The sequence below is a fragment of the Equus przewalskii genome, chromosome 13 (genome assembly GCF_037783145.1).
Source record: "Equus przewalskii isolate Varuska chromosome 13, EquPr2, whole genome shotgun sequence".
Lineage (NCBI taxonomy): Eukaryota > Metazoa > Chordata > Mammalia > Perissodactyla > Equidae > Equus > Equus przewalskii.
In genome coordinates this window covers 91,518,968-91,539,790 of record NC_091843.1, presented here as the reverse complement: position 1 = coordinate 91,539,790, position 20,823 = coordinate 91,518,968, and the positions used below count along the sequence as shown (strand labels likewise).

At 42.7% G+C, this 20,823-nt stretch overlaps 2 protein-coding genes across 7 annotated transcripts in view; both read left to right on the top strand.

Moving 5' to 3' along the window:
- BDP1 (BDP1 general transcription factor IIIB subunit) overlaps positions 1-9,680 on the top strand; it is an 80,009-nt gene extending 70,329 nt beyond the window's left edge. For 3 of the 5 annotated variants that reach the window (XR_011525365.1, XM_070569933.1, XM_008535395.2), the window contains exons 36-39: positions 117-156; positions 1,025-1,292; positions 2,654-2,903; positions 6,966-9,680. Coding sequence is in view for 2 of the 5 variants with exons in the window: in XM_070569933.1 (XP_070426034.1) it covers positions 117-156; positions 1,025-1,292; positions 2,654-2,903; positions 6,966-7,097 (690 nt within the window). In the remaining 3 variants the exon portion in view is untranslated. The remainder of the gene's footprint in view (positions 1-116; positions 157-1,024; positions 1,293-2,653; positions 2,904-6,965) is intronic. The other 2 variants (XR_011525366.1, XR_011525364.1) reach the window with 1 other exon arrangement.
- A 6,251-nt stretch (positions 9,681-15,931) lies between these two features.
- MCCC2 (methylcrotonyl-CoA carboxylase subunit 2) overlaps positions 15,932-20,823 on the top strand; it is a 63,222-nt gene continuing 58,330 nt past the window's right edge. The window contains exon 1 of one of the 2 annotated variants that reach the window (XM_070569879.1): positions 15,932-16,176. In XM_070569879.1, the coding sequence (XP_070425980.1) occupies positions 16,048-16,176 (129 nt within the window). In that variant the 5' untranslated portion in view covers positions 15,932-16,047. The remainder of the gene's footprint in view (positions 16,177-20,823) is intronic. The other variant, XM_070569880.1, reaches the window with a different exon arrangement.

Genomic DNA, 20,823 nt, shown 5'->3' with positions numbered 1-20,823 from the left:
ACCCTAGAGCTTTCGGTGGATACGTGCTTTTTTTATTTAAAAGGAAAGAAGGAAATAAAATTAATTTTATTTGATAAATGGATTTCTAAATTTTTTTGTAAATTTTCTTAAAACAGGTGTGTTCAAAGGAATTAATAAATGTTTTTGAGGAAACAGGTGAGTGAAATAAATTTTAATGTGATTGCATTTTGCTAAGTACTCCGATTGTTTTTGATGCTGCTTGTTCAAATTTGAGATTCAAGCAGAATCTTGCTCACTTTTCTCTAAGAATCATCCTTTTCTTATTAGAAATTTTCCCTGCTAAGATCTTGGATTTGACACTGGTAGCAATAAGAAGCTACTCTTCTCCTGTAATTAAGAGAAAACCGTGTGGCTACACAATTTCGTGTAAAAGCTCAGCACCTACATTCTAGGAAAATGGAGAGCTGAGGATAAAGGAGGTTTTTATGGTTCCTTAGCTTTGCCCTGAGATTAAAAAGTGATCACTCTTTCATTTTGTTAGTTGAAGAAATATTTGTGGAGAAAGATATTCTAGGTCAAAATATATTGATACAACTAGTTTGTATCTGAATGCAGAAGCTGTTACCATAGCTTTTAACCAGTTATAATATTTTTCTTTTTTTTTTTTGCTGAGGAAGATTCACCCTGAGCCAACATCTGTTGCCAGTCTTCCTCTTTTTCTTTTTTTGCTTGAGGAAGATTCGCCCTGACCTAACATCTGTGCCATCTTCCTCTGTTTTGTATGTGGGATGCCACCACAGCATGGTGCCAACGAGTGGTGTAGGTCCACGCCTGGGAACCGAACCTGGGCCGCTGAAGTGGAGCACGCCGAACTTAACCACTAGGCTATGGGGCCGGCCCCTATAATATTCTTAATAGTCCGGGTAACTCTACTAATTTATAATTTGGCTTGTGTGAGGGTAGGTTTATGATAGAATATCATGAGTTTTTTCTTTAAATATTGCAATTCAATAGGATATTAATCCCAGTATGTGTGCTTACCATTTGTTTTCTGCTTTTGAAGGGGAGCCTTTCAGGGGACAAGGTGTCTTCCCTCCTTCAGGAAGAACACACACAACTCCAGAACCTCAGAAGGAGCAACTTGAATCCGCTTTCCAGAGTCTAGAATCCAGATGCCTTGATAAAGTAACAGATACACATATCGAAAAGAACACACCTCAGATACCTCAGGCTGAGAGGACTGTGTCTGATAAGGACGAAGGAAGTTGTGCTGCTCCTAAGTCTGAACAGATGGACAGCATCGCATCATCTTCAAAAGCCCCGCTCTCTAGGTACTGTGAGAAGTCTTGGAGACGTGTCTCTCTTAGTGGGTAACTGTAGCCTGCAGGGAGCAGATGTGACCCGTGCACAGACGGAGTCCGGTGCTGAGGGTGGTGTGTGAACCTAGCCCTGCCAGTGGTGCAGAGGGGGCAGAGGGCCGCCAGGCCTGTCACAGGACTCTTTCAGACAAGTACACATTCCACATCACAAGAGCTTGACTGTAAGTGCTGAAACATCCACGTTTTGGGTAGAAAATCGTTAGAATTGAGTATTGCACGCTTTCTTTTCCAGATCGTCCATGGTTAGTTTTTTGATCATTATTTATTGCACCATTTAGTAGCTGCCAGTGCAGATGTGGAGGGTCTGAGGCATGGAGCTAACTTCAGAGATAGCTCTGGAAGTTGTTTTATTCAAGTCCCAGTACTGTGTGCATTTTTCTCCCTGTGGCATCCCAAAGAGGCAAACCATGGCACTTCCCTGTAAGAGCACGTGTAGGGTTTAAGCCCACAGACAGCTTCTGCCGCGTTACTCTCCTCATGCTCTGGAAATGAGCCTTCTGGGTTTCGGATGACTCTTGTCTTGTCAGCAGCATACAGATTGTTAACGTGGTGGCGTGAGTTGACGAGTAGAGGACACGTACTAGCCTCCACCAGGAGAAGGGGGAGGACGCATATAGCTTGAAACGGCATGTTTAGTGAATCTGTTTTTCTTATTTTCTTACAGAGAATAAAGCTCAGTGATACCTTTCCTGGCCCTTAGAGATGTGCTGAAAACAGAATGAGGGAAGCATCAGCGGGGTTTGGGTTAAAAGTGGTTGAGAGGCAGTGTTCTGGAACCAGGAAACTGTTTTTGTAAAAGATCACATAGGATATATTTTAGGTTTTGTGGGCCATGCGGTCTCTGTTCTGGTTGCTCAGCTCTGCGTTTGTAGCGCGGAAGCAGCCATTGATGTAAACTGCGCAGCTGTGTCCCAGCACCACTTGTTTATGGAACCAGGTGGGCCGCGTTTGCCCGTGGACCATCGTGTGATCCTGCTCCAGAGCCTTGCTGCTCAGCGTGTGGTCCTGGGGCCAGCAGCATGGACATCATTTGGGAACTCATTAAAATACAGAACTCAGGCCCCAGCCCTACCCACCCCGTCAGAGCTTCATTTCAATAAGCTCCCCAGGTGATGTTTGTGCACTTTCCTGCTCTAGAGTGAGCTGTTTCTTTGTCGCAGACGTGTCATGGCAGAGCGGTCTCACTGCTTACTGGATGTGCCGACACCACTCGTGTGGTGTCATGCGTGCCATCCAGCTTTCCTGTAAAGGCGCTGGTGTTAAGAATGTGTCCTCCTGGGTGCTCTCGGACACCTTTTTGTTTGTCTTTCTAGACCTGGCAGGAGACCCCTGGGATTTTTGTCCTTAATATGTTCGAAGAATGGCCTGGAGTCTGATGAGCCTTCTCAGGTTCATAGTAAGAAACGCTTAAAACCTCTGATACCTGTGTCAAGACAGAGTTTGAAAAGATCAAATCCACCCAGTGAAGGCCAGAAAAAAATTCAGGAGTCCTCTGCTCTGCTTCCATCTCCAAAGGTTGTGGTTGATACTCAGTCTGAGAACACTGGCGGTTCAGCAGCTCAGGTACGTGGCAACCACTGGGTTTCACTGTTTGTATAGAACGGGTTGGTATCAGACTCAACTAGGAAAAGCGTGGCAGTTGTTTTCACTTGATGTCAGAAGTTACTGCAGAGCAACTCCTGTCCGTCTCCTCCCGTTGTACCCACTGCCCTGGAAGGAGAGGTGTTGAATTAGGAGATGACAGCTCTTCCACACACAGCCAGTGAGCGAGCTGTAAAGGGACGCCTAATTGCCGTTCCTTTACTGCGAAGGCCCCCGGACCCATGGAGACAAAACAAAGCAGGGCTCGCCTTGTATGTGCCTTAGGAGAAGCCCCCTGGCACCCACGAGGATCCAAGGAACAGGAAGACGAGAGTGTGCACGTTTCAGTTCTGTGTTCGAAGCTGTCCACATGGCAAGTACTGGGCTGTGAAAATCTCTGAACCTGGATCACAGGCTTTGGCACAATGTTGGGATGACTTGAGATCCCAGCAGAGGAACGGCTAGTGACCATCTGTGGGCCAGCGTGAGCTCAGAGGAAGGCATGCTTTGTAAAGAACGTCTTCACATTTTTTAAATTTTACGTTATTTCCTAGAGTAATTTTCTGGAACCGGGGTAGTACAAGTCTTTACTACAGTTGCGGGTGACTCTGGGGAGCACTTATCATCCCTGCTGGGGGGCCAGGCCGGGCGCTCACACCCCTGGCAGCGCTAGGAAGCAGCTCTTCTAAGAAATGTTTTTTCTTATTTAATATAATGGTAGGGAGTTGGAAAGGTCATCCATTTGTTTAACTTACATTTCTTTACTTACTAGTGACTTGGTTTTTCCCATATATTTACCAGATTTTCTCTTTCTTTTTTCTTTTTTGTTCCTACCCTTTGCTGATTTATAGCTTTTGGGATCTTAGTGATTTTCTTACCAGTTTGTGTGAGATCTTTGTGTATGTAAAAAGCCATGTACCTTTTAGCTCTTTGCTGCAAGTAGTTTTTTCCAAGTTTATTTACTTTTAAAAATTCTGAATATACATAAGTTTTAAATGTTTAGTCAAATTCATTACTTCTTTCTTTGCTTTTTAAACTTCTTTTATAGGAAGTTTTTCTTGAGGTATAAAATCTTCAGTAATGAGTTTTAAAACTTTAACTCTATTCATGGTTATTGACTTTGATCTATAATGTGAAGCAAGAATCTAAACTAAATGTTACCTCAAATTGCTCTTTTATTTATCTTTTTGAGTAAGTAATATATTCCACGTTTTAAAATTTATAATCTACAAAAACAAACAAGAGTACAGTAAAAAGTTTCCCACCTCTGTCCTTTAGCTTCCTAGTTTTCCTTTCCTACAGATACATGGTATTATCAGTTTGGGGTTTACTTTTCCAGAGATATTTGCATATATACAAGTATAAACATTTTTCTTCTTCTTTTTCTTTTGGTCAGGAAGATTTTTGCTGAGCTAGCATCCATTGCCAATCTTCCTCTTTTGAGGAAGATTAACCCTGAGTTAACATCTGTGCCAATCTTCCTCTGTTTTTTGCATGTGGGATGCTTCCACAGCATGGCTGATGAGTGGAGTAGGTCCGTGCCAGGGATCTGAACCTATGAACCCCGGCTGCCAAACTGGAGTGCACAGAACTTTAACTGCTTGGCCACAGGGCCAGCCCCCCATTTTTCTTTGTTTTGCAGAAATAATAGCATACTGTTCTCTTCCTTGCTTTTTTCACCTAACAGTATATCTTGGAGATCTTTGCAGAACCACAGATAAAGATCTTCTTCCTTCTCCATCTTGCTCTCTTCTTAATTTAAACTTTTTATTTTGAGATAATTGTAGATTCACCTGCAGTTGTAAAAAAGCAATACAGAGAGATCCCACGTACCCTTTATCCAGCTTTCCCCGATGGTGACGTCTTGCAAAACTATAGTTCAGTGTCATAAGCAGGATATTGACATTGCAGCAGTCAAGATCTAGAACATTCCATCACCACAGGAAGCCTTTCACTCACAGACCCTCTTCCCTCCCACCCCATGGTGTCCTTGACGTCTGTCAGTCTCTTCTTCATTAAGTTTGTCATTCCAAGAATGTTTGCCAGTGGAGTCTTCTGTACAGTGTGTGAATGGAACCCTACACTTGAAATTGGCTTCTTTTCGCCTGGCGTGGCTCCCTACAGAGTCATCCAGATGGTTCTGTGTCAGTAGCTTGTTCCTTTCATTGTGAGTGGTGTTATGTAGTATGGGTGTGCCAGTTTTGTTTATTCATTTACCCACTGAAGGACATCTGGGTTGTTTTCACTTTGGGCTGTTATGAACAAACATTGGTCTTCTGATTTTTGTGTGGACATAAGTTTCCATTTTTAGGAATAAGTGCCCAAGAGTGCCCTCTGTGTTTTTAATGACTACGTAATACTCCACTGGTTGGACATACTGTAGAGTGCTACTGGTCTCACACTGGTGGGCATTTAGGGTGTTCCTGTTTATTTGCTATTTCAAACAGTGTGGTAATAGCCAACTTATAAAATGGGCCACTTTGCACATTTATCTGTAGGTTAAATTCCTACAAGTAGAATTGCTGGTCAGAAGGAATGATGATTCCGTTGACAGTTCCTGGCTGTCCTCCGCAGGGACTGTGCGGCTGCTGTTCTGATCCGCGGCAGAGTAGGAGAATGCCTTTCCTCACATCCGCACTTGTCAAATGTTTCCACTTGCACATTCTTCATAGATTTAATGAGCACGTTTGAGTGAGGTTGAGCATCTGCTCCTGGATGTGAATCATTTATGCTTTTGCTGTGAAGCATCTGTTCCTATCATTTGACTTTTTAAAAATGAGGTTATTAATCTTTTCCATATTGGTTTGTAGAAGCTCTTACTATATTAAAGAAAACCCTTTGTGATATAGATTGCAAATATCTTTTTTTCTCTATCATTTGTCTTTTGGTTTTGCATATGGTGGTTCTTGCAATGCATTTTTTATATTTACATAGATGAATTTATCCGTCTTTTCTTTTATGACTTTCATGTTATTTAGACTCCCTGTCCCCCATTCTAGGATTATGAAAGTGGTTTCCCCCGGCGTTTTATAGTAGATATTTTTAAAATGTTTTTACATTGAAATCTTTTTTTTTTTTTTTTTTTTTTTTGTGAGGAAGATTGGCTCTGAGCAAACATCTGTTGCCAATTTTACTCTTTTTGCTTGAGGAAGATTGTTGCTGAGCTAACATCTGTGCCAATCTTCCTCTGTTTTTTGTGGAATGCTGCCACAGTGTGGCTTGATGAGCAGTGCTAGGTCTGCACCTGGGATCCAAACCTGCAAACCCTGGGCCACCAAAGTGGAGTGTGTAAACTTAACCACTATGCCACGGGGCCAGTCCCATACGTTTAAATCTTTTGATCCATCTAGAATTTATTTTGGTGAGGTATAGGTCTGAGTGATTTTTCCTGAGATGGTTATACAGTTGTCCAGTGTCATTTATTGAATAATCCAACTTTTCTCATTTGTTTGGGAAATGTCATTTTTATCAGATACTAAATTTCCATCCATGTGTGTTGGGGATGTTTCTAATCTCCTGTTTCGTTGGTGTATCTGTCTGTTCCTGTGCCAATACCATGCTGTCTTAAGTTTTTATAGGCTTAACTCTGCTGGTGTTTGATAGGATTGCTTTGATTGGGTATGTTTCCTTTGAGTACTGTTCTGTGTCGTGGGTCAGTCTGTTCTTATGCTGGTTATTAACATGTTTTCATTATAGACTTAATGTCATGTTTTTCTATATTATTAAAATTTTTTCATGGAAATTAGGGTGAAGTAATGGATCATGTATACACTGTAACTTAGTTCTGTCTAGAGTTGAATATTTGTTGATTCCAATTTTATTATAACTAATGCTATAAAGTTTATCTTATTCATAAAACTCTTACTATATTTAGAATTATTTCCTTAATATAACAGCATAGAAATGAAAATATTGGGTCAGTGAGTATGAACATATTTAAAGTTACTGGTATTTATTGCTATATTGATTTTCAAATATCAATTTATACTACCACTATCAATCTATAAATGTTATATCACATACTTATTTTTATTACCTTCTTAGGTTTCTTGTGATCACCCGTTGCCCAAAGAAGAAGGTAAAAGTGTCCGAAACCGAGCACCTGAAGGGGAGCCAACCACAGTCTCTGAGTATTTCTTTAGTGATATCTTTATCGAAGTGGATGAAACAGAATAAAAGTTTTTTTTTTAAGTCTAGGATTTCCAAAGTCAGTTATATCAACAAAGCAGTATATACAACAAAGAACCCCGGCTCTTTTTCTCTAGATTGATTTTGAATATTTAATAAGCTTGACTTGAAGTTTTATCATCAGTGGAAAACATTGCTGAGATTCCTTTCATTCTGATTTATTCCGCATTCTGGAGACACCAAGCAGGTAAACGTGCTTTCTCAGACAGAAACAGCAGCTCTTGTTTACATGCTGGCTCTGCAGTGTCCAGCACATGTGGACATTTTGAAATATTGTGGATAACGTCTCTGTGTGAATGAATACCCATCGCAGTGCTGACGTGTTTGGAGGTGGAGTGTCCGGGACATTTAGCCAACTTCATCTGTGCAGGTTTTTCTGTTTGTTTGGGTTGGTTTTGGGTGATGAAGGCCTTCTCCATAGCCTCTCGGTGCATGAAAGCAGATTGTGAAGCTCCATGTCTGTACGGTAAATGGTGACACCTTCTCCAGTATCAGCTGTCTGACTGACTGAAAATAGGTATTTTTCTAATTCGTGTTGATGGAACATTAGTCCTAATTTGAAGAACTAGTATTTAAATTTATTATTTATAAAGACAAAACGTCAAAAAGCTTATTTATTTTTAAATTTTTATTTAAAAGAATATTCAGTTTTAATTATTTTCACCCCTCAGATTATGGGTAAAGAAGGCATTAACAAATTTATGTTTGTCTCCTTTCCCTCTTTAATTTTAAAGATATTTAAAGTGATATAACTAAAAGTGTTTGGATAGTGTATATGCTTTGAATACATTTTTTTCTCATTCTTTAGTATATTGATTTTGTACTGTGAAGTTTTTGTTTTTGTTTCTTGCATAATCTCAGGATTTGTATGGGAAAAAACCCTTTAACTTCATTTATGAGGCAGATTTCCATACAAAACTCAGTCTCCTGTACACACACATACAGTTGCGCGCACACATTCCTCTTTTTAAAAAACAATTTCTTGATAGTTGTTTCCCCCATTAACTTCTGCTTAAGGAACGCTTAGGCCTTTAAGCTTAGAACATAATTGTGATGTTAAAAACAGAAAATAAGATAGCAATAAGACTTTAAGTCAGTGATCATCATCAACATGAATTTGAGTTATTTTTAATTTCAAGATTTTGTGATTTACTAGGTGATTCTGTTATCCACCCAAGCAAATCTTTAGTTGTTCAAATTAAACTTCTCAAAGAGCAGGTTTATTCTTTTATTGGAAACCCTCCTGGGTTGATAATACATTAGATCAGGAGTCAGAAACATTTTATGCAAAATATTTTTGAGTGTGTGGGCCAGAAGGCCTCTGTGGCAACTACCCAGTTGTGCCATTTCAGTGTGGAAACAGGCACACGTAGTTCAATGGTAGATGTGGCTAGATTGGGCTTTTAGTCTGATCCCTACGTTGGACAGTAATGTTCTTACCTTCAGGTGCTGACATCTTTATCTGTGAGATATTTGTCATTGAAGTTATGCGTTGTGCCTAACAAAACTGTTGATTGCATTATGAAATGATCACTATTTTAATTGGGAAGATATTTTAAAAGTCTAGATAATTATATTTGTATGTTGAAAAAATTGGTGGCCGGTTTTCAAGTTCATTGGTAAAACAGGATGTGACTTGGCAAGTCTAACAGTAATCCTACTTTATTAAAACAGTTGACATTATAGCCTTTCTCACTCATTGCCCTACAGTGAAACTTACAGTGTAACTTTTTGTCATAAAGGAGGATCTGTGAACCTGAGTGGAAATTCTCTATAGGTATGCATTTATTTATTTTGTGTGATTAATGTGTCACAAAAATCATGGTAGTAAATCACATTGCTATTTTAATGCCCTGTTTTTATAAATTTTTTAAAATCCCATATTCTAAAAAGGTTTCTTTCACTTAATTAATGTTAGTTTGGATGTTAGGCTACCACAGTCAAACTATTATTTTATCCCTTGTATAATACTTATTTTTTAACTTTGTTAACATCCGTCTCTTGCACATCTACAACAAATTAACTTTATGGAAGGTGTAACTTCTTACTGTATAAAGAATCATGTTATCTTTGGGCAGTCGTTGCATTCGAGAATCAAGTCAGCCAGATAAATTATCTTACTGTTGTATCCTTAAAACTAACCATGGAAAAAGAGAAACTTAATCACTGTATTTACCTTACAAGGTGGAGAGACCTGTTCACACCTGTGTTTAATCTGATTCATGTAAAGATGATGTTGTGACGAATTTGCAGTATATAAATCTTTAAGGAGATATGATTAAAGGTCTTTATTTTTTCTTGGCTTTTCCTCCTGAACACTTACGTCTTAGCAAGTCATCAACATAATGGTTTAAAAGCCTAATTGTTGGTAAATGATTGAGGCACAGATAGAACTATGAATATCCACTGTTTACCACCATGTTATTTGAAATAGAAGTGACCATGTATACTCTCTTGCTTGAAGAAGTCTGACGAAAAAGCAGTATCTGTCATTTGTAAATTTTCTTGTTCTAAAGAAAGCAGTTATGTTCTATAGATATAAATTATGTAAATAAAAGTTATTTTATACTATTTCTGTTGTGCTGTTTCTTTTCAAATGAACTTAATAAAGACATTGGTGTTTAGCTAACCGAAACTAGTCAGTTTTTCAACTACAGCTTATACTTTGTCTCTTCCATAAAAATACAACTGGAGGAATTACCCTTTTCTTACATGCATGCTGTGAAGAATATTTTCTGATCTTGCAGAAATAAAGAAGAGACTTCCTCCCACATTTGGGATGTCAAGAGTTGCTTACTTTTTTGTTTTTTGCTCCTTCTATAATGAGCTTTTAGATGTAAGAACTCAATCTCTTCTCCTCCTTTCCCCCCACGTTTTCTGTGTAGAGGAAGACACATGGGAAACTTCAGTCCTGGACATAATGCAAACCCGCGCTTCTCAAGTGGGCACTGGCAAAGTCTCAATTGGCCCAAAAATTTAGCTGAGAGAAATATTAACTTTCCTAAAGTGTAGTCTAGCCATTTCTCCAGACAGACAAAATTTTTGTCTTGGATTTTGTCAGATCGTCCAAGAGCTATGCACGTGGGCTACGTTGTTTTGTCTGTTCATGTTCAGGCACATTATGTGAAGCAGTCCAAAAGCCTAAAGAAATGATTTTTACTGTAATGATGTAGACTGCATTATATCATCCAATGTCCTATTTACAGGTATCTCTAGGAGATATTTCTCTTTGGCTTCAGTGCCAGGAGTAATTCGGCTTCTGGTCCCCTGGTCTGACTTTTTTATGTGGGCTGTGTGAATCCTTGTGTTGTTTTCTTTTGCAATGGAAAGCTAAATTTGAGGCTAACCTGTAGCAAGGTAAAATACTTCGTATCACACACTTTGTGTACTAAACTCACTCTGACTTTATCTTTTAACCCTCATTTCCCCCTGCCCACATTTCTTAAAACCTGTCACTTTTTCAAAACAACAAGCTACCAAGCTACCATTTATTCTCCTGGCACTGTACTAACCTCTTAATATGCATTGTTTCATGCTTTAAAAAATTATTACACATGGCTTAAAAAGTGAAATAGTGCTAGATGGTTTCAAATGAGCTGTTTCTTCTGGTACCTATTTCTAAGTATAATTATTCTGTTATCTCTTGTTTACAAATGTTAGACATTGTCAACTGACTTTTTGTTACAGTACATAAGAATTTTAGCTGTCTTAGAACTCTCCTCCCCACTTCCCTCCTGCTTTCTCCGAATATGTTAATCACAATTTAGGGTTTATCCATGTTTAGTATTTTCGTTGTAATTATTCATTCCTGTACCACGTAATGTACTCAGATGACATTTCCTTTCTGGTACAACTTTTGTTTTTCTTTGAGTTAATAATTGTTTCACTTTTTCATTTCCTTTGGGTTTTGTTTGCTTTTGAACCTGTGACTTAACTTTCCATACCCTCCAGCAAGTCTGTAAAATGCCTCTGCTTCTAGTTTTTCACATGATCAAACTGTCAGATAACCTGTTTACTTCATTTTTTCCTGGAAAACTTTCTGGAGCTCTTTCTTCCTGCTTTAAGCTGGACTCGTGGCTTCATGGGTCTCTGTGTGCAGTACAGCTGTCATCCTAGACTTCCCTGTGCCATGGCTTTGTGAATTCCCTACCCCACTTTCCTGGTTTGCATTCCCTGTTTCTGGAGCCCATGACGTTGTCTTTCTTGGTCTGTTTTGGAGAAGCACATCTTCCTCTGTTTCCTGCAAAACTGAGCATGGATGACGACATTACTTGAGTCTTTACATGTTTGAAGGTGTCTATTTTACCCTCTCACTTAGTTGGGCTGTGAATAGATTCTTGAATAATTTGAAAATAATTTTCACTTCATTTCGAAGGCATGCTCCGTTGTCTTCCTGTTTTCAGTATTTAAAAATTTGGTTCCATTGTGGTTTCTTGCCTTGGAATGTGGCCTATTTCCGAGTTTTCTGACACTGGGCGCTCTGCACCGCAATGAGCCTTGCTGTCAGCCTGCCCACTTTCCTGCCTCACATTTTTGCTCCTGGCACTTCATGGGCCTTTTCAGTATGGACACTCCTCTCCTTCCCTCTGGGAAGTGTGCTCAGATTATTGCTTTGACAGTTCCCTCCCTTCGTTCCCACTGTTCTCGTATCCAGAATTCCTAGTAATCCGGTTTTCTGCCTCTTTCACTGGTTCCCTAAGTTACTTTCTCTCCTGTTTTCCATTTCTTCCTTCCTCCCCTCTGTCCCTTCTTTTCTTCATTTTTATGGTGGTTTTGTTCCTTTTGGGAGGGAGATTTTCTCAATTTTGACTTCTATTGGGGAAAAATTCAAGTGTCTGTTTCTTCAGAGAAGTGACTTTGTTCGTCACAAAATCGGAGGAGAGAAGGCCAAGATAGTCTTGATGCTTCTGATGAACAGAATCAAGGCACAGAGTGTGAGCCATCAGGTAAACCACCATCCTTTCACTTAGTTCATAACTTTGAGTCAACACGGCTTTCTACAATTAACATTTTTAAGGCATAAATTACATTTGATAAAATACACAAATCTCAAGTGCTCAGCATGAGTATCGACAGTCTACACCTGTGTAACCACCTGACAAAATGAATATACAGCGTTTCTGTCACCCCAGGAAGTTTCCTAAGCCCCTCACTCCCACCCACAGAGATAATATGATAATTTTCTATCTGTTTTTTCCTACTGCATGGATTCCAAATTTTGGCTATTTTGAATAAAGCTACTATAAATATTCTTAAATCTTTTTGTAGACATGTTCTTACTTCTCTTGTCTAAGTACCTAGGAGTGGTACATCTTTCGTTAGATTTATTTCGGAGTACTTGATGTTCTTTGATGCCATTATAAATGGTGTTTTTAAAATGCTTACTTTCCAATTGTTTATTGTTGGGACTTAGAAAAACAATGTTTTTGTGTTACAATTAAGATCTCACAAAGGTATTTTCTATAACCTCCATTCACATAGTCCTAAGGTTTCAAACCAGCCCTTGGAGCTATTAAAGCAACCTTTTCACTATTAAGAGAACACTACTTGTCCTTAGCAAACAGACTTAGAAACTCAATTATAATGAGAAGATACACAGGATAAGTATAAACAAGTAACTTAAATAAGTATAATATTAAGTATAAACTTAATGCCAGCTGGGAAATACTTGCTAACCTCTCATTTATCTAATAAATGTAATGGCCAGCACAGTATCTTGTGTCCTTAGAACATCTGTTTTCCCATCCTTTTAATAATTTCTCATAAAATGGTTAATTAAAGCTTGTAACCTCTGGTTTCGGTTACATTTTCTAACCAAGGTTTAAATTGGAAATGAGGCTTAAAATTTTATTTCCACATTTCCTTCCCTGCTACAGATTCTTTAAATTCTTGATATTTTTATTTCCAAAAGCTTTTCTTTTTATTTTTTCATAATCCTTTTCTTGTTCCACGGATGCAATAGTTTTTCATTTCTCTAGGGATGTTATAGTTTCTTCTGTTCCTTGTACTGCTGGTTTCTTCTGAGGTTTTTTCGGTTTCCTCTCGGTGGTGGCAGGTATCTTTTTTTCATGTTGAAAGCTTTCCTCAAATGCCTGTTGATCCTTGGCTATCCACGCATATGTTAAAGTTTCTCAAAAGCTGATGGGGAGCTTGTACAAGCTTACTGGGGTGTAGATAGGACATGCCAATTATTTTCCAAGGAGCTTTTTCATTGGGAAACCTCAAATGTCACTCTGTAGATCTTCTCTGTGAAGAAGTAAGGTTTCTCTAGCCTCCTTCCTGTATAAGCCTGGTAGCCAACATTTTAGAACTAGGTGGGAAAAGGGAACTGGGAGGGGGGGTCTCTTTCATTTGGCCTCCGGACTTTCACTAAATCTGTCTTCTTTCAGTCTAGCACTTCACTCCTGCCTGGTGTCCCTAAATTTGGAACATCTCAGATTCAGTTTCTCCAGAGCATATATATCTCCTATCTCCTAGGCAAAGTAGGGGTGGAAACCTGGGATTCTAACTACTTCTTACACAGATTTTCAAGTAGTTCCGCTGTTTCTTGATGTCTACCGCCTCTCCCCATCCCCATTCATACCTTCCAATTCCTGTGCCTTACATGGATTTCTGGGAGGCAAGGTGATGTTACTTGTTTGTATCTTCCATTGCAAGCACTTAGATTTCAGCCTCCTTTATTCTGCTAAATTTATTATCCCTATTGTCTTCATATATCTCCTAGCTTAACTGATGGTGGTATATGAATTCTGTGTTCCTTTGTTGCTTTGGGATCATTTTTGAGAGAAGGAGGTAAAAACATCTTTATTTCCATTATAAAAGCTGAAGTATTCCCTTAAAAATTAAAATTAATAAAGAAAAATGTAAAATAAAAAGCAAATCTGAATACTATGAACAACTGTACACCAACAAATTGGATATCCTAGATGACATGGACAAATTCCTAGAAACACAAAACCTACCAAGACTACATCATGAAGAAATAGAAACCCTGAATATATCTATAACTAGCAAGAAGGCTGAATCAGTAACCAAAAAAATCTCCTGATGAAGGAAAGCCCTGCACCTGATGTCTTCACTAGTGAATTCTACCAGACATTTAAAGAACTAATACTAATCCTTCTCAAATTTTTCCAAAAAATTGAAGAGGAGGAATACTTCCTAACTCATTCTATGAGGGCAGCATTATCCTGATACCAAAGCCAGACAAAGACATTACAAGAAAAGAACCTACAGACCAACATCACTTATGAACATAGATGCAAAATTCCTCAATAAAATACTGACACTGAATTCAGCAGCGTATTAAAAGGATTATACATCATGACCAAGTGGGGTTTATTCCTGGAAAGCAAGGATGGTTCAACACATGAGAATTGATCAATGTAATACATCACATTAACAGAACAAAGAAAAAAAAATCATCTCAATTGATGCATAAAAAGCATTTGACAAAATTCAACACTCTTTCATGATAAAAACACTCAATAAACTAGGAACAGAAGGAAACTACGTTAATATCATAAAAGCTATATGTGAAAAACCCACAGCATACATCATACTCAGTGGTGAAAGACTGAAAGCTTTTTCTCTTTGATCAGGAACAAGCAAGGATGTCCACTTTCAACACTTCTCTTCAATACAGTTCTGGAAGTTCTAGCCAGAGCAATTACGCAAGAATGAGAAATAAAAGTCATCCAAATTGGAAAGGAAGAAGTAAAATTACCTCTGTTTGCAGATGACATATTATATATAGAAAACCCTATTCCACACACAAAAAAACCCTGTTAGAACTAATAAACGACTTCAGCAAAGCAGCAGGATACAAAGGCAACACACAAAAATCTGTCACATTTCTATACACTAATAATGAACAAGCTGAGAAGGAAATTACAGGTCAATACTCCCCACCGTGGTCAATGACTCCATGCAAGCCCTATAAAGATCCCAATGACGTTTTTTGCAGAAACAGAAAAACCCATCCTGAAATTAACATGGAATCTCAAGGGACCCTGCAGAGCCAAAAAAAAAAAAAACAATCTTGGAAAAGAACAAAGCTGGAGGACTCCCATTTACTGATTTCAGAACTTGGTACAGTAATCAGAACCACGTGGTGCTGGCATACAGGCGGACACAGATGCAAGGAACAGAACAGAGCCCAGAAGGGAACCTTGCACACGCGGTCCAGTGAGCCAAGACAATTCCACGCGGACAGGGCAGTCTTCTCAACAAGGGTGTTGGGAAAACTGGAGATCCACGTGCAAAAGAATGAAGCCGGACCCCTTCCTTAGACCGTACGAAAAGTTAACTCAGGACGGGGGGAAGACTTAGACGGACTAAGCAGGTCACTGCTTCTCCCGGTCCGGCGGGTGAGGGCCGCGAGGAAGCCCATCAGAATTGCCCCGAGCCGTGGCTCGCCACAATTGGCATCTGTATGTCCGCCCCCTCGTCTGCGGCGCCCCGTTCGGAGGGCGGCCCGGCCGGGTCCCGGGCCACAGAGGCCCGCCGGACGCCGAGGGGCGCACGGAGGGCGCGGGGCAGCCTGGACACCGCGCGTCCGGCTGCCTGCTCCCATAAGGAACAAGCTTCTGCAGCCACGCAACCCCCGCCTCAGGCGAAGAAAGACACAGCGCGCAGCCACGACCCGGGCCGGGCGGGACAGGGCGGGACAGGGCGGGACCGGCGCGGAGACGCGGGGCGGGCGACCACGCGGGAGTCGCTCCGCCCCGCGCCCCGCCGCGTACCTGGGCTCACGATGGGACCGGATCTCGCGGGGCCGGTCTCTGCCCTTTATTGGCTGAGCCCGGGGGCGTGGTAGGCAGCGCCGACCAATCAGGGGCGGCGCGCGCAGTCACGTGCCCGGCGGCCCGCGGCTGGTGGGTTGCGGGGCCGGAGAAGAGACGGGTCCCCGGGCGCCGCCGCCGCTGCAGCCGCCGCCATGGGGGCCGCGCTGAGGGGGGCCCTGCGGCCGTGCGCCCGCGCTGCCGTCCCCGGGCCGCGCGCCTACCACGGGGACCGGGTGTCCACGCTGGGCACGCGGCCGGACCCGGGCTCCGCCGTCTACCAGGTAGGCCGGAGCGCAGGGCCGGGCCGGGGCTGCGGTCTCCCGCCCGGCGGCGCGGCCTGGACGCACGGGGGCCGTGAGGTTCGAGCGGGAGCCGGGTCCGGACCACCTGGCGCCGGCGCTGGGCTCTGCGTCCTGGACGTCAGGCCTCTCCGGACGCGCCGCGCGTGGCCCCGGGGTCGTGGCGTCCGCGCCGTCTGCGCCCCGCGCTGACCCCGGGCCCCGGTCCGGTTGTTGCGGGAGCCCCGGCCTCGCGCAGCCGCCCCGGCCGTGCCCACCAGACCTCTGCCCGGAGCCGCTTGTGTTAGTAGCAAACTCTGATCGCACAGGATCTCTGAGTGGCCTTTCTTGAGACGGACCTCAGGGTCTGAGAAACATCTCACGGAGGGGGAGGGTTTCAGTCTGTCCCGCGGTTTCTAAGCCCAACAAGTAACGTTTAAACTGTGCAAGTAACTTTCAGAGAAGACGTTGTAAAGAGTTCCCGCCTTTGGGAAGACAAGGAAATTGAAAGAAAATCAGCAGGCTGAGACAGGAACAGTGTCCGCTGTGGAGCTCCCCCCATTCTGTACGTCTCCTGGGGTCAGGAGGGTGCGTGATGCAGAGACATCAAGTGGACACTGTGGTCCGGGCGCTGTGTTGGGTGTTTGGGTAGAGGTGTAGGACGGGAATCGCTGGCGAGGAAGATGGACAAGAAAGCAGGGAACCCTCGCGCCTTGTGGTGAGTGACGTCCAGCTGCAGGCGGGTTCCTTCCTCCAGCCAGCTTTTCAAGCTCGACGTCACTCACCACAAGGCACCGGTCTAGTATTTCACGTCTGTTAAAACCTAACAAACAGCATGTTTCCGTAGGGGGAAAGAGCTGGAGGGAGATGCGCCGCGGTGTTCGGCGGGCAGAGGTGGCTGTGTCGCATATCGGCTTAAGAGCAAGGTTCTGGAGCTGGTGAGCTGGGTGTAGACCCTGGCTCTGCTGCTTGTTAGCGCGTGCCCTTGGGCTGGTTCCTCGGCCTTGCTGTGCCTCGGTTACCTCAGCTGTGCAATGCATTAATAACTGTGCGTGTCTCAGAGTTACCAGGACAGTTAGGGACTGCTCAGGACTGCCTGGTGTAGAATAAGCCTGCAAGAAATATCGGCTCTGGCCGCTTCTTCCTCCTTTGCTCGAGGTCATCTCACCGTCACTCGCGGTGCAGCGGACGGCCTCAGGATCTCACTGTCCGAAAGAACAAATACTGTCTTCTGCTCTTGGATCCGTGTGTGGCCGAGGCCGTTCTGCTGTAGGCAGTGTGTCTGATCCGGGTCTGCTCCACTTGTCTGGTTGCAGGACGCAGACTGAGGGGCAATGGCCACTGGGGGCGGAAAGCTGGGGTACAAGAGGAGGGGAGCAAACACGTTGTCCCTCTTAAACCCTCTGCTTGCCCTTGGTGCACTGTCATTTTTGTCCACATTCCCCTGGTCGAAACAAGTAATATGGACAGACTTACAGACTGTGGGGTGGGGAAGTATAAGTTCACAGTGAACCTTGGCAAGGATGGGAGGGAAGGGAGAATTTTGAACAAGTAATGCAGTCTACCTCTTGGGCTAAGTTGGCTGCTTAAGCTCCAGCTATTATGGCTGAGTTTCCGGCTACAAAGTAGGAGGAAGAGTGAGTAGGCAAAAGGACACCCCCACTTGCTTGTCTTCTTCCTTCTTTTTTTTTTTTTTTGCTGAAGAAGATTAGCCCTGAGCTAACATCTGTGCCAGTTTTCCTCTACTTTATATATGGGTTGCTGCCATAGCATGGCTGACAAGTGATGTAGGTCCGCGCCTGGGATCTGAACTTGCAAACCTGGGCTGCCGAAGCAGAGTGCGCCAAACTTCACCACTAGGCCATTGGGCCAGTCCCCCTGTTTGTCCTTTTTTTAAGGAGCATTTCTGGAAGTCATACCTAACAACTTCTGCCTGTGTTTCATTGGTTAGAATTTAGTCACATGGCTACACCTGTCTTCAGAAGGATGCAGGGATGTGTTACTTTTCCAGCTGGGCGTGTTGCCACCTTGAATAAGATTGGGCTTTGGTCCTCAAGGAAGGCGGGAGGAATGGCTGTGGATAAGCAGATGACAGTGTGTGGCGCAGAGATAAACAGCATGGAGAGAGTGGGGGTGTCCTCCTCAAGTTACGTTGGCTGTTACGTTCATCTCCTGGGACCTCCAGCTGCAGCTAGGAAACTTGATGCAAACAGTCACAAACAGGGAGTAAGAGATGCAGCCCCGCCCTGGAGGGAGATGGGACGTGGGGCCCGGCCGCTCCTCTTCCTCTCCCCGGTTCCCCTGGTCACCCACGTTAGACACTGATACGCAGGGCTGCCTTCCCCTCCCAGCGCCAGTGGCTTCAGGAGCCTTGGCCGTTAGTGACAGTCCCTTTATTTCTTGCCTGGGAGGCTGGCGTAGCTGGGGTAAAGCTCCTTGTGGAACCAGCTGTGGCTTTGATGACGATGTTCTCACCTGGGCGGGTCACTGGCTGCAGGGCGTGTCCCTCTGGTTTGGCTGGGCTTTAGTGAGGGTTACTTGTTTCTCTGTGTGCATTTCATCAGCTCTGAACTTTGGTGCCTGTGGTTGGCGGAGCTGGCAGAAGACCAGGAGGTGGAACACAGGTGGAGGGAGGTCAGCCGGATCGGGACGAGCTGGGGCGACAGAAAATGAAAGGCACCCAGCGTCCTGTCAGCCTCTGCGTCTGCAGGGGAAGAAGCACTTGTTGAAGGAGACCGCGGGAGAAATCTGTGGGACAAACAGAAATTTCAAGACAAAAAAGATGGGAGAACTTAGGAAGCATTTCAGCCGATTGTGGCTATATAGACCGTGCGTAGGATCCTATTCAAAGAAGCAGAGTGTAGACAACAAATCTGTCTGGCATTGGGGAGATGTCTTCACTAATTGGATGTTTGATGATATTAACAGGTTGTTGATATGTGATGATGGTCCTTGTCTTTTGGAGATTTGGAAATATCTAGGGTTTTCTTCAGAATTATTCAGGATGGGGCATAAAGGAAACAGTTAAGTACCTTGGGTACATTTCTTTATACTAGTCTTTCTGTTTCTGTATATCTTTGAAAATTTCCATGGAAGAGTCAACAACAGGGACAACAACCCGCACCGAAGGGGAGCTGACGTGCTAGGGATAAACTCTGAGTTTCAGACATAATTAGCTGCCTAAGTGTTGTTGTAAAGTAATGTTCTGATCAAACAAAATCTACGGTAGAGGATAGTGAAAAGGTCAACCCTCTCCCCTTTTCCCACTTCTCACTGTTTATGTTTTCTGGGATTTTGCCCTAGAAAATCTCTAAACATATGCAAACACAGTTTTGTTCCTTTTTTCGAGGGAGATTAATGCTGAGCTCACATCTGTGCCAGTCTTCCTCTGTTTTGTGTGTGGGTCACCACCACAGCATGGCTGACGAGTAGTGTAGGTGTGTGCCTGGGAATCCAGACCCACGGACCTGGGCCGCTGAAGTGGATCATGCCAAACTTCACCACCATGCCATGGGGCTGGCCCCAGTTTTGTTGCCTTTTTTTTTTTTTTAAATTAAGGGCATAATAGTTTATAACATGGTGAAATTTCACTTGTACTTTATTATTTGTCAGTCACCACGTAAGTGCTCCCCTTCACCCCTTGTGCCCCGCCCCCCCACCGCCTTCCCATGGTAACCACTGAACTGTTCTCTTTGTCCATGTGTTTATCTTCCACATATGAGTGAAATCATGCGGTGTTTGTCTTTCTGTGTCTGGCTTATTTTGCTTAACATAATACCCGCAAGGTCCATCCATGTTGTTTCAAATGGGATGATTTTGTCATTTTTTTTTATAGCTGAGTAGTATTCCATTGTGTATATACACCACATCTTCTTCATCCAGTGATCAGTTGATAGGCACTTGGGTTGCTTCCACGCCTTGGCTATTGTGAACAATGCTGCAATGACCATAGGGATGCATGAGTCTCTCTGAATCGTTGATTTCAAGTTCTTTGGATAGTGAGATGGCTGGGTCATATGGTAGTTCTATTTTTAATTTTTTGAGAAATCTCCGTACTCTTTCCCCTAGTTGCTGCACCAGTTTGCATTCCCACCAGCAGTGGATCAGAGTTCCCTTTTCTCCACAGCCTCTCCAACATTTGTTATTTTTTGTCTTGGTGATTATGGTCATTCTGACAGGTATAAGGTGGTATCTTAGTGTAGTTTTGATTTGCGTTTCCCTAAAAATTAGTGACGTTGAACATCTTTTCATGTGTCTATTGCCCATCTGTATATCTTCTTTGGAAAAATGTCTGTTCATATCCTTTGCCCATTTTTTGATCGGGTTGTTTGTTTTTTTGTTGTTTAGTTGTGTGAGTTCTTTCTGTCTTATGGAGAGATTAATCCCTTGTCGGATATATAATTTGCAAATATTTTCTCCCAGTTGGTGGGTTGTCTTTTTGTTTTGATCCTGGTTTCCTTTGCCTTACAGAAGCTCGTTAGTCTGACGTGGTCCCACTTGTTTATTTTTTCTTTTGTTTCCCTTGTCCAAGTAGACATGGTACTTGAAAAGACCCTTCTAAGACTGATGTCAAAGAGTGTATTACCTGTAGTTTCTTCTAGGAATTTTATGGTTTCAGATCTTAGTTCCAAGTCTTTAATCCATTTTGAG